The 13,358-nt window shown below is 38.6% G+C and overlaps 1 protein-coding gene across 4 annotated transcripts in view; it reads right to left on the bottom strand.

The window, feature by feature from the left end:
* The window catches only part of INPP5F (inositol polyphosphate-5-phosphatase F), a 94,145-nt gene that overhangs the window by 70,179 nt on the left and 10,608 nt on the right, over positions 1 to 13,358 (bottom strand). For all 4 annotated transcript variants that reach the window (XM_024121235.3, XM_024121236.3, XM_028482052.2 and 1 more), the window contains one exon: positions 3,414 to 3,494. In XM_024121235.3, coding sequence (XP_023977003.1) covers positions 3,414 to 3,494 — 81 coding nt within the window. Of the gene's footprint in view, positions 1 to 3,413; positions 3,495 to 13,358 lie in introns of those variants that run through there.

Here is a 13,358-nt window from a genome sequence, read left to right as displayed (position 1 = left end):
CGGGAGAGGCCACAGCAGAAGGAGGCCCGCATACCACAAAAAAAAAAAAAAAAAAAAAAAAAAAAATCGCAGGCTCTCTTGAAGGGAAGAAGGCAAGAGAGGATATACTTGGAGAAAGGCAGTGAGGGCTCCAAAGACATTCATCATGTTTCATTCCTTAATCTAGGTGGTAGATAAATGTGTGTTTGTTTTTCAGCAAGCTATACTGCGTATCCGTGATAAATAGCTTTTTGTGTCTATAAAATAGTTAACACATTTTAGAAAATAACCACAAGAATCTAGCAAAAGAAAATTAGACTGCTTCTGGCAATTTGTGCTTTATATTATCCAGAAATCAACCTAGCTTCCAAACACTCAATAATTTTATTTTAAAAGCATTTTTAAAAGCACACTACAGAGGTAGCTACACTCCCAATAACACAGCAATAACAGCAAAGCTTCCTATAGCTCTTAACTCACATTAAAATCGATACCAAAGGAAAAACAGATATTTAAATTTAGTGCTTAAAATATTTCATTCAGTCCTTTTCATGACTTTTTGAGACCTGCCTACATAACACCTACCTTCTTACAAACAAAATTCCCTCTGAACTCAGCACAGGTGCCTGTCCTTCAAAGGGAGGGCTTAGTGAATGATCTAGACCTTCCATGAATTTGCCTGCCCTGGATACAGCTCCCGGAAAGGGCTGCACTGTGTACTAACAGACCCATACTCCTCCCTGGCCAGAGTTGACTATATTAGGAATGGACAGCTAACCCAAAGCCAACCAGTCCTGGTCTGACACCTGCCTACCTCTCCAGCCTTATTCTTACTGTCCTCTCCCTCAAAACCAGTATGGTTGGTGTATCTTTCTGTCAGAGCACCTAACACAATTAACATATAATTATACATTTATTTCAATGATTACTCACTAATATCTAACTTCCCTCTTAAACCATAAGCTCTGCTCATGGTGGGAACAGGTCAGTTATTGCTCATTATTGTATTCCACCGACTAGCACAGTTCCTGACACAATTCCTAAAAACAGGCATTTAATAGCTTGTGAGGGATTTTTTTAAGAGGAAGAAAGAATTTTAATATTATGCCCCCCTTTCTCTAAAGCTTTTTGGGCATCCCTTGGAGATACTGTGGATTCAATTCCAGACCACTGCAATAAAGCAAATAAAATGAGTCACACAAAATTTTTTGGTCTCCCAGTGTACAGTTGTTTACACTAAACTGTAGTCTATTAAGTGGACTGGCATTATGTCTAAAAAATGTACATACCTTAATGAAAAATACTTTCTTGCTGAATATACAATGGAGAAAAGACAGTCTCTTCAGCAAGTGGTGCTGGGAAAGCTGAACAGCCCACGTAAATCAATGAAGTTAGAACACTCCCTCACACCATGCACAAAAATAAACTCAAAATGGCTTAAAGACTTAAATATAAGACATGACACCATAAAACTCCTAGAAGAGAACACAGGCAAAACATTCTGACATAAATAGTACCAATGTTTTCTTAGGTCAGTCTCCCAAGGCAATAGAAATAAAAGCAAAAAGAAACAAATGGGACCTAATCCAAACCTATAAGCTTTTGCACAGCAAAGGAAACCATAAACAAGCAACAGACAATCTACAGACTAGGAGAAAAATCTTTGCAAACCACGTGACCGAGAAGCACTTAATTTCCAAAATATACAAACAGCTCATACAACTCAATAACAAAAGAACAAACCACCCAATCAAAAAGTGGGCAAAAGACCTCAGTAGACATTTCTCCAAAGAAGACAAACAGATGGCCAACAGATAGATGAAAAGATGCTCATCATCGCTAATTATTAGAGAAATGCAAATCAAAACTACAATGAGGTACCACCTCACACTGGTCAGAATGGCCATCATTAAAAAGTCTACAAATAACAAATGTTGGAGAGGGTGTGGAAAAAAGGGACCCTCCTATGCTGTTGGTGGGAATGTAAATTGGTGCAGCCACTATGGAAAACAGTATGGAGGTTCCCTAAAAAACTGAAAAAAGAGTTGCCACATGATCCAGCAATCCCACTCCTGGGCATATATTTGAAGAAAACTATAATTCGAAAAGATACATGCACCCCAATGTTCATAGCAGCACTATTTACAATAACCAAGACATGGAAACAACCTAAATGTCCATCAACAGTTGAATGGATAAAGAAGATGTGATATATACATATATGATCATATATATATATTTTTTTTAAATCAATACAATGGAATATTACTCAGCCGTAAAAAAGAATGAAATAATGCCATATGCAGCAACATGGACGGACCTAGAGATTATCATACTAAGTGAAGTAACTCAGAAAGAGAAAGACAAATACCATATGATATCACTTATATGTGGAATCTAAAATATGACACAGGGAATTCCCTGATGGTCCCGTGGTTAGGACTCGGCGCTTTCACTGCCAGGGCCCAGGTTCAATCCCTGGTCAGAGAACTAAGATCCTGCAAGTTGTGTGGCTGTGGCCGAAAAAAAAAAAAAAAAAAAAAAAAAAGAACTTATTTATGAAACAGAAAAAGACTCACAGACATAGAAAACAAACTTATGGTTACCAAAGGGAAAGAGGGGAGGGGAGGGATAAATTAGGAGTTTGGGATTAGCAGATACAAACTACTATATATAAAATAGATAACCAACAAGGTCCTACTGTATAGCACAGAGAACTATATTCAATATCCTGTAATAAACCACAATGGAAAAGAATATGAAAAAGAATAAATATATACATGTATAACTGAATCACTTTGCTGTACACCAGAAAGTAACACAACATTGTAAATCAACTATACTTCAACTAAAAAAAATACTTTCTTGGGACTTCCCTGGCAGTCCAGTGGTTAAGACTCCACGCTTCCACTGCAGGGGGTGCAGGTTTGATCCTTGGTGGGGGAACTAAGGTACCACATGCCGCACAGCACAGCCAAAACAAATAAACAAAAAACAACAACAAAATACTTTCTTGCTAAGAAATGTTAACCATCATCTGAGCCTTCAGTGAATTGTAGTATTAACAAAGATCACTTATCACAGATCACCATAACAAATATAAAGTTTGAAATATTGCAAGAATTACCTAAATGTGACACAGAGACATGAAGTGAGCAAATGCTGCTGGAAAAACGGCGCCAATATATTTGTTTGACGCCAGGTTGCCATAAACCTTCAATTTGTAAAAAAACGCAATATCTGCAAAGGACAATAAAATGAGGTATGCTTATATTTTTGTTTCACTTATACGGAAATATACCCACTTTGGGCAGACCCAAAATTAAGGTAAAGGAATCAAAGCCATTACAGAATCTACATTTATCCTCAAAGAAGAAAATGTCATAGAATGCCACATTAAATTTGACAAGTTTAAGGAGCTTACAGAAACATACCTGAGTGAAGCTGAATTTTGCCAATAACACCTTCTACCAACCCCAGACAAATGGGATTCCAGGCAAGAAGTAGATCAGTAGCTAAAATAAAATAAGAAGCAATCATGAAAAAATATTCATCAGAAAACATATATTAAAACAGTATCTTTATAGAGAACAAACTAGTGGTTACCAGTGGGGAGAGGGAAGGGAGGAGGGGCAATATAAGGGTGAGGGAGTGGGAGGTACAAACTATTGGGTGTAAGATAGACGCAAGGATGTATTTTACAACACGGTGAATATAGCCAATATTTTCTAATAACTGTAAATGGAAAGTAACTTTTTAAATTGTATAAAAATTTAAAAATTTTTAAAAAGAAATGTCACAGGAATGTCATAAGATGATTAAAAAAACAAACAAATGGTATCTTTAGCAGTATATTAAAAAATGATCAGCACCCCAAAAGAGCAGTTTTCAACACCCAGAACTGAATACATTACTATCGAGCACTTTGTGGACAAGTATTAATTCCGACCTGAATAAGTCTTCTAATATAAGGACAGTTATGGGGAGATAACTGAAATTCTAAAACTCTACTCGATGGGAGGCAGTACTCTGGCGCCCTGCAGTGGAGGAAGGAGGCTGGTACACTACAAGAGGGCAAACAAGAGGAGTTATCCAAGGTGCTATCGCCATGGCCAGTCCCAGATCCAAAGACAAGGCCTGAGAAACCACAGCAGAGACGTCCACTTACTGAATCACACTCTGGAAAATACGCTTTCCCAAAGAAGCTAACACCAAGCAAAGAAACCCAGAAAGCCAGTGCTCTTTTATGTGACTTCTATGGAAAAAACAATAGGAATTGCTTCCATTTATATTGAGTGCCTAATATGTGCCAGACATCCAATCAGGGTTCCTAATCTGAACCACAGAACAAGACAATGATTTGGATGACTGTTTTCTCAATTCTCCCAAGGATGGTACATAATTTGTACCATTCTAGACACACAGAAGAGAAGCTAATTCATTACATACAAAGGATGCCTGAGGACATTAGGGTATAATTCTGTTGTGGAACGCCACCAGGCTACAAAAGGCTGTTATATCCATGGAGATAAAGGTAACATTAGTGGTGGTTCAATAGCAGGAAAAAATTAGCAAGAATGAAGACAGCGTTTCTCTTAGTGGAAAATTAAAATTACATTTTAATTATTACCATTTAAATTCTATTTTAATGAAATGTATAATCAATCTGTAACACATGTGGGTAATTACCGAAGACTTAATAGTTTAGTCTTCAAATTCATTTGAGTTTTGACTATTGTATCTTGAACATCTTTGTTGTTAATGATACATTCAATGGGAGGCAAAAAAAAGTTAACTTCTGTTTTTATTTCAAGAATTAAAGTAAAATAGGGAATTAATTTTTTTTAAAGGCTGTTATACACATTATCATTTCTAACCCTAACAATTCTATGAGTTAGGTATTAGGAGTCCCAATTCACAGATGAGGAAATGAAGCCTTAGAAAAGTAAAGTGGCCATGTCATACATTGGATCAAGGGCAGAACTGCAATTCAAAGCCAGGTCTGCATAACTCATGGCCTGTGCTCTTAACCATCCAACTACAGTGCCTCCTTCAGAATTTATATATGGAACTAATCAGTAAGACAATTTTTACATTTTAAATAACATGCATTATTATAAATACTGTATAAAATTGGAAAAAATATTTTATCACTTCCATCCCGCCACCCAGAGATAACATTATTTTGCTACATTTCACATATGTCTGTGTGCATATCCAACTGCAATATTGCAAACACAGCACTGTATGTTAATTTTTCTTATACCATTTCATATTTTCTCACATCTTTAAAATATTCTCCAAAATTATAACTTCATGGCTGTCTAATTTTCCACTTAAGGAAGCACTTCCTCACTCTTGGACATTTAAGTGATTTCCAGTTTTTCCCTATTATAAACAATACTGTGATCAATCATGAACATTATGCAAATACTTTATTTGCCTCCCTAATTTATAGCTTTAGAACAGTTCCTAGGAATGAAATAGGTGAAAACATAAAAAAAAAATGAAAGCTTTCAAATATTACCAAAGTGCTTTCTGCAAAGGTTATGCACCAAGTTAGATTTCTGCCGGAAGCATATGAAAATGCTTCTTATGCTTGCCATCATTTAGAATTTCTTTTTAAATTTTGCTAATTTGATGGCATCCATTGCCTAAATGATGTTTCTTTTCATTGCTGGTAAGATTAAACACTTAATTATAAAACTGACTGCTATGTTTCTTCTTCTATGATTTTCTTATTCATATCCTCTAACAATTTTTCTTTATGTTCCTTATTGATTTACGAGTTCTTTTTATATTAAGAACATCAACTCTTTGACATGTTTGTAAATATTTTCAGTTTTAAATTTTTATACAAATCTATCGTTTTTTCATTATTTTTTCGCTTATCATATTATCTAAGTTGTTCCTTACCCATTATCAATTATGTACTTATTAATTTTACCTCTTTGTTAATTTATAAAAATCTAACTCTAATTCTGGAATTCATGTTGGTGTACAAACTAAAATTACCCTGATTTCTTTTCAAATAACCAGAATCCCTGTCAGGCAGGCCAGATCTCAACATCTGCCAACACAGGTGCCCCTGCTCAGGAAATAGCTCCAGCTACTCATAACCCCACCCTGACTTCAGATGAACAACCACAGTTTTAAGACTCTATCCCTTGGGTTTCAGATGAGCTCTAGGAATATGGAGGAGGATGAAAAAGTTAGAGCTAAAGCAGTCATGGACAGTTACATAGAGGAAGTGGAACTTCAAGCATAAGGAAATCAGAAAGAAAAATAATGCAGCAGAAAGAAAGTACAAGGTTTGTTTTGCAAACTGTTCCTTCACTGGGGAAACACTTATCAAGTACCTTCCAAGAACCAGGCACTGTTATCAGGCTAAGATATAAAAATAAAGGAGCAAACAGTAAAGATCAGAAGACCAATGAGTATCCTTAGTATGGTGGAGATCTTTATTGATAAGACTGGAAAAAGTAAACTGAGGCCAATAAGGAGAGACTTGAATAAAAGACTAATGAGCCTTACTTCCTGAAGGCCTTGGCAGGCAGATAATGACAAAAGTAAAACAAGACTGCAGCCAGGGATTAGGTGACAGCACTGAAAGGAGGTGGAGACTGTGAGTAGGGAAAGGAGCTAGGTTATTTATTACAAGAGTCTTGGCATGAAAGGATATGGTAGCTTGGGGAGCAGAGTGGGCAGTAGGTGAAGAATGTACAAAAGGAGATTAACATGAAACACCCCAAAGGAAGCTACACAAAGGACAGGAAGAGGGTAAATTTTAAATGACAGTGAAACATCCTCTCTTGAGTGGGATAAGATGAGGACATAGATGAGTAAGAATGAGGAAGGCAGAAAAAGCAGGGTATACAGCAGCAGGAGAAAAGGTGGGCGAGAACCTCTTGACTCAGTAATACCCTTTTGCACCTTTGGCATTTTGAACCATGTGACTATAGCAGCCATTCAAGAAAATTAAAATTTCACTTAAAAAAAAAAAGAAAAAACTATAAAGATGACTAAGTTTTGCGGTCTAACGACTAAAAATAATAGTCACTGGGACTTCCCTAGTGGTCCAGTGGTTGAGACTCTGCGCTCCCAATGCAGGGGGCCCGGGTTCAACCCCTGGTCAGGGAAGTAGATCCCACATGCCGTAACTAAAAAAGATCCCGCGTGCCACAACTAAGACCCGGTGCAGTCAAATAAATAATATAAATAAATAAATAAAATAATAATAATAATAGTCACTAATAATCTTTGAGGTTATTTGAGAGAGAACTAGTTAGGCCATTAGACTGAGTTCATGATAGGGTGGTCAAGGAGAAATGTGTGGGCATAAAAACCAGGAGCTATTTAAGGAGGAAAAGAAAACAAAAGAAAATGAAATCAAAAGTACAGGTGTAGGGCTTCCCTGATGGCGCAGTGGTTGGGAGTCCGCCTGCCGATTCAGGGGACACGGGTTCGTGCCCCGGTCCGGGAGGATCCCACGTGCCGCGGATTGGCTGGGCCCGTGAGCCGTGGCCGCTGGGCCTGCGCGTCCGGAGCCTGTGCTCCGCAGCTGGAGAGGCCACAGCAGTGAGAGGCCCGCGTACCACAAAAAAAAAAAAAAATTAAAAGTACAGGTGTAAAAGTTAACCTTGGAAATGAAAGATATTACTTTCTTCTAAGGCTAGAAGAAAAGATGAAAAGGCTAAATATAGAAATGGAGATGAGAAGCAGATGCATGTATCGTATGGCCCTGACTCAGTAAAAATAGGAGTCAAAGTCATCTTTGCTTTCGCAGGCAGAAGGACAAGAGGCAGAACAAGAGGAGTACCAGATGCTTGGTGTATTGAGGGGAATCCAGAAAGTCAGTTTGTAAATGCTCTGTGTGTACTTGAAAAGCACGGATATTTTCTTAGTGTTTTCAAGAAAAAGGGTGTCAATTCAATCCGTCGGTGGGTCATTATATCAGTTTTGTACAACGATATCAGCACTAACAGCAAAGAAACAGAAAAGAGAAAAACTGTACCATGTAAGGGGAAACACTTCACCAAACTTTTGTTTCTGAAGTTATAGGTATATACATATATATGTGTCTGTTCAAGTCATGCTTTTAAAAGTATTTCTTACTTCAAACATTTGAATACACTATTAAACTCTGGGGTGAGGGCTCATTATCAACTTTATTATTTTATTCAACTGCTCTATGTACTTGCTAATTTTTTGACTGCTTAGCCTAATACTTTGACAGGGTTCTTTTTTTTTTTTTTTTTTTTTAAATTTCATGCTTTGTGTACTCTTCCTTCTTAATTTTTGCCTCATATTTTTTGAGACTATGTTGTCAGGCACATACAGATTCAGGATTATTATATCTTCCTGGTGAATTGCTCCGCTTATCAGGATGTAATAACTGCCTTTATTTCAAATAATGCTCTTTGCCCTAAAGTCTAGTTTGTCTAACATTGATATTGTAAAAGAAATACATTAGGCATGAAAAAAATACATACAACACAGAACATTGTTAATCCAGTCATATTTCTTCTCCAACTCCCCAGAGACTGTGAAACAAAGTCCAAATTCCTTGGAAAGGCTCTCAAGACCCAGCATGGGCTGCTCCTGTCTGCCCTCTTCCCACCTCCCCACCCCAGCATCCTCATCTTCCTACAGTCATCCAGAAGTGTGCACAGGCTGGGCCTGGAATGCCGCTCCCCACCCACTTCAGCCTGCTGTTCATTCCAGAGTCAGAACAAGGGTCACTGGTGTTCCCTGACACATTCCCCACTCCACCCACCCAGCAGAACTGATCAGATTCTCTTTTGTGGTCCCCCTGAACCCTGCTCGTATATGCATCGTGGCATCTCATTTTGGTTTAATGCACCTAATTACTGACTTGCCTGTCTCCCTGACTGAACAGGAAGCTCATCAAGAACAGAAAATTCATTGAGACCTGATCTCATTTAGCTTTATGTCCCAAGTGCATGATATACAGCAGGCTCCAAATGCTGAACAGACAAATGAACGAATGACACGGAATGGAGAAGCAGGTTGGAGTCAGATAATTTGCACTGAATCACGTTAGAAGGGTTCAGTATTTGAAGTAACAAAGTTAAAGTCATCTGCTCTATTTCAAATAAAGATAACACGGCTGGAAGAGGTATAGGGTCCAATACTAACTACACAGCTTGTTAAGATCAAAACCCCATATCCCACTCTCAGTCCAGGGCTCTATCATACCTCTAACACCGTAAGTTTCCCTACCATGTGTAATGACTCAGATATAATACTCTCATTTTAAGTTCGTATGGGGCTTTCAGCTCACCATCATCATTCCAGCCACACAAGCCAGAACCTGGGAGACATTCAAAATGCTTTCTTCCTGGGAGTTCCCTGGTGACCTAGTGGTTAAGATTCTGGACTTTCACTGCTGTGGCGTGGGTTCAATCCCTGGTTGGGGAACTGAGATCTCACAAACTGCACAACACGGCCAAAAAAAAAAAAAAACAGCTTTCTTCCTCACCAAGTCCTGTTGATTCTACCTCCTCATATCTGATGAATGTTTCACTTCTCTCCATCCCCACGGCCACTATCCTTGTCCAGGGCCAAGACCTCCTCCATCTGGATCATGAGAAAAGCCCTGGGCAGGCCCACATGCAGCAGACTGTTTAACACATAACAGGCATTCAAATATTTACTGAATGCAAGGAGGACTCTAAACGGTTTGGTACTGTAAGCCCTTAAGGTAAAAGGCAGGAAGCTGTAAGAATGAGGCTGAAAAACCAAACAGGGACCAACTCAGGAGGACCACAGGCTGTAAATTCAGGAGACATTTCCTCCAGAGAGAGCAGATTTGCATTTGAGTTTGAACATTGGGGCTAGTATGCAGAGGATGGATGGGAGAAGGCAAGCCTAAAGCCAGAGATCCAGGTGACAGGAGTGTGCACGAGGGTGACCTGGTTCCAAATCTGCAACTGGAAGGCTGGACAGAGTCAAGAGATTCTGAGTGACATGGGCACAGCCTGTCCTGAGTTCCATGTCCCGAGTGAAAAGTCCCAGCTCTACTGCAGTCTTGGAACCCCTTTCAACTTCAGGTCCCTCTTTCATAAGTGGGAATTCCATCTAACTTACAGGATTTTTATGAGGATTAAATGGAAGAATTATGTGAAAGTACCCAGCATAATGTCTGGCACATAAATGTTCAATAACTTTTACGTCAAGTTGGGAAAGGTATATGCATTTAAAATTCCAGGTTCCTAGCACTCACTAAATCTCTCCATAGATTTTTATTTCAAGGGTCTACATATGGCTTTTTATTTAAAAAGGAAAGGATAAAAAAGGAAAAACCCAACTTTGATTGCTTTTTACATTAAATCTTAAGGCCATAATCCCTAAAAGCCTTCTGAGAGTAATAAATGTTTTATGAAAATATCTCAATGCTTAGATATGCCCCCAAAATTCTGTTTCTTCAGAATGTGAAACAGATACAGGACTCTGATGCAGCTCAAAATTAGGCACGCAGAAACAGTCCTAGCAACCCAATTCAGGTCCAAATGGCAAATCAAGGATACCTGCCAGCTTCCTCCCCTCCCCTAAAGTCCCCTACACTGGAGAGGGGAAATCTAGAAGCAGTAGAGTCGAAACGAAGGTTAAAATATACTTGGAAAGGGCTTCCCTGGTGGCGCAGTGGTTGCGCGTCCGCCTGCCGATGCAGGGGAACCGGATTCGCGCCCTGGTATGGGAAGATCCCACATGCCGCGGAGCGGCTGGGCCTGTGCTCCGCAACGGGAGAGGCCACAACAGAGGAAGGCCCGCATACCACAAAAAAAAAAAAAAAAAAAAAAAATATATATATATATATATATATACTTGGAAAAAAGACACAGACATCAGTAGACTTTAGTTATATACATAAAAATAAGTACTGGGGTCCTAAGTTTTGAGAAACCATAGAAGAACAAAAAACAGAATGGGTAGCTTTTAATCAGCAACAGAAAGACATCTGATAAAAATTCATACCATCCAGAAAATTAAAAAAATTTTAAAGTAAAAACAAAAATAAAATTCATACCATTCTATGGAACACAGTAAAAGGTGATAGAACAAAAAAACTGAGAAAAGCGCAATAAATGGAAAATATGAATAAAAGGTGGAAATAACTCATAATATATTAATAATTATAATAAATATAAAGTTTCAACTTACCAATTAAAAGACAGACTATTAAGTCTCGACTCTTCTATCAGTTTATTTAATTCTAGGCCTATTCTGTTTACCACTGTATGCCTGCAGCCTAGCACGGTGTTTGACACACAACAAGGACTCATTCAATAGTTATTGAACCACATCAATAAATGAGTAGAAGCAAGCATGAAAGAGTAAGTTGGAAAATTTCTCCTACCAATTGCTTATTCTCTTCGACTTTTAATAAGACTAAGATTGTTTTTAAAGAAAGTCCCAAAACACAAGTCTTTGCTATATGGGCACTTTTAGTAATAAAAGCATTTCCCTTTCAATAAATATAATAAACGATGAGCATGTGATTTCTCACAATGAAAGACTTAACTAAAAATTCTGGGAAACTTTAAATTATCTTAAAATCTCTAGCAGGTGCCCACAGCTTCTCACACCAATATAGCAACAAGCCAGTGGAGGAAGGCCTGAAACAGGCTATATATAACTAGCACAAGAAGGGAGGCTGAGTGTGTCTTTTTGAGCCGCTATGACTTTATGCCTGGTACAGTTCCTGGCACACAACAGACACTTCAAAATATGTGTGTGTGTATTTTTTAATCTGTTACTCTTCATTAAGGAGATAAAAATAAATAAAAGCATTAGCAGAGTGTTTGTATAGAGGACATGTATGAACCATACTGGTCTAGGCATATGTAGCAACTATGCTTAGTAATGGACACTCTGTCACCATTATTAATGCCTACTCTGGAGGCAGAAGGCATTGGAATGGCAGAGAAAATGGCCAGTGGGCTGGTCCCTTCCTTCCACAAAGAACAGCCATGTAATTGATCTGCTCCAACAAACATACTGCTTTCTAATCCTTCCTTCGAAAGGTATATTCCAATGTGGCACACAATTTCAAAAGAGAAACATTTGAAGTTTGCAAATAGGTTTTAAAATTTAGGGTTATCAAGGTTATCTAGTAAAGAGTAGAGCTGCTTACAAATTACAAAAGCACAGTATTTTAGAAATAATGCCGAATTTTAATTAGTGAAACCATTAAAGTAACATACACCCAAAGACATAAGTAGTTTGTCATAAGCTCAATTGTTTGACCCATTAGGTCAACATTTCCACTCTTATTTGAGATCCATTTGGCAGTACATGGCTTCTATTTTCATATGCCCTCTTCTTCCTGGTACACAGAAAACAAATGATTAAGTACCGGGTGCCTGCAGAGAGCATGACTCACTCATTCCAAGAGCCCAGAGTGATGGCGCTCCCTCAGCCCAGGAACAAGCCTGGGTTTTGCACAGCTGCTGAAGTTTACAGGCAGTTTCACTTGTGTCAAAAAAAAAAAAACAAAAAACGGTGCTAGTGTATGCATACATAATCAGACCCAAGTTTCATTTCCTGCTAAAGACAAAAGGACATTATTGCTCTGAAAAGACAATTACCAACACCAAAGTCAAACAGATGAGGAAAAGGGTTCTACAATGAGGAACTAAAAGTTCCAATGATCAGCTCATCCATACTTAAATTCTCAAAATTTAATTAGGCCAGAGAAAAAGGTTAAGGAATAATTTGATTCAGATGCCATCTTATAAATGCAAAATTTGATACGTTTCTCTGAACTCTCTAATAGTAATTATTTCCCGGCATTCAGCAAGCTAAAGAGCTAATCCACTTTAGAAGTTCTAGCAGCTGCTGCTTTCCCATTATGAACTCCAGCTCAACGGACCTGGATCCTGGCTGCTCATTATCACCATCTGGGAGCTTTACAAATACTGATGCCTGGGCCCCACTCCTCGAGAGTCTGACTGTTGGGTTACGGTGGGACCCAGGCACAGGTATTTGGTAAATCTCCTCCAGGTGATTCTAATGTACAGCCAGGTTGAGAATTACAGGTCGAAGTGATTATAGGTTACTAGTTGGAACCTGCATTAGTAGCTTTAGTTTTATCCTACCTGAGTGATTCAAAGATGACGCCTGTGCCGTGGACAGCTTGAAACTCTTTCATGTAATTAAGAACCATAAACTGAATAAAGAGCTCATAATATATAGTGAATAAGCAAAAAGTTGGTGTAAGCTAGTATAAAAAAATACGTTTAAAAAAATAACCCGGTGCTTCCCTGGTGGCGCAGTGGTTGAGAGTCCGCCTGCCGGTGCAGGGGACGCGGGTTCGTGCCCCGGTCCGGGGAGATCCCACATGCCGCGGAGCGCCG

The sequence above is a fragment of the Physeter macrocephalus genome, chromosome 20 (assembly GCF_002837175.3).
Source record: "Physeter macrocephalus isolate SW-GA chromosome 20, ASM283717v5, whole genome shotgun sequence".
Lineage (NCBI taxonomy): Eukaryota > Metazoa > Chordata > Mammalia > Artiodactyla > Physeteridae > Physeter > Physeter macrocephalus.
The sequence above is the reverse complement of the archived record's forward strand: the minus strand, read 5'-3'. Positions and strand labels throughout refer to the sequence as shown.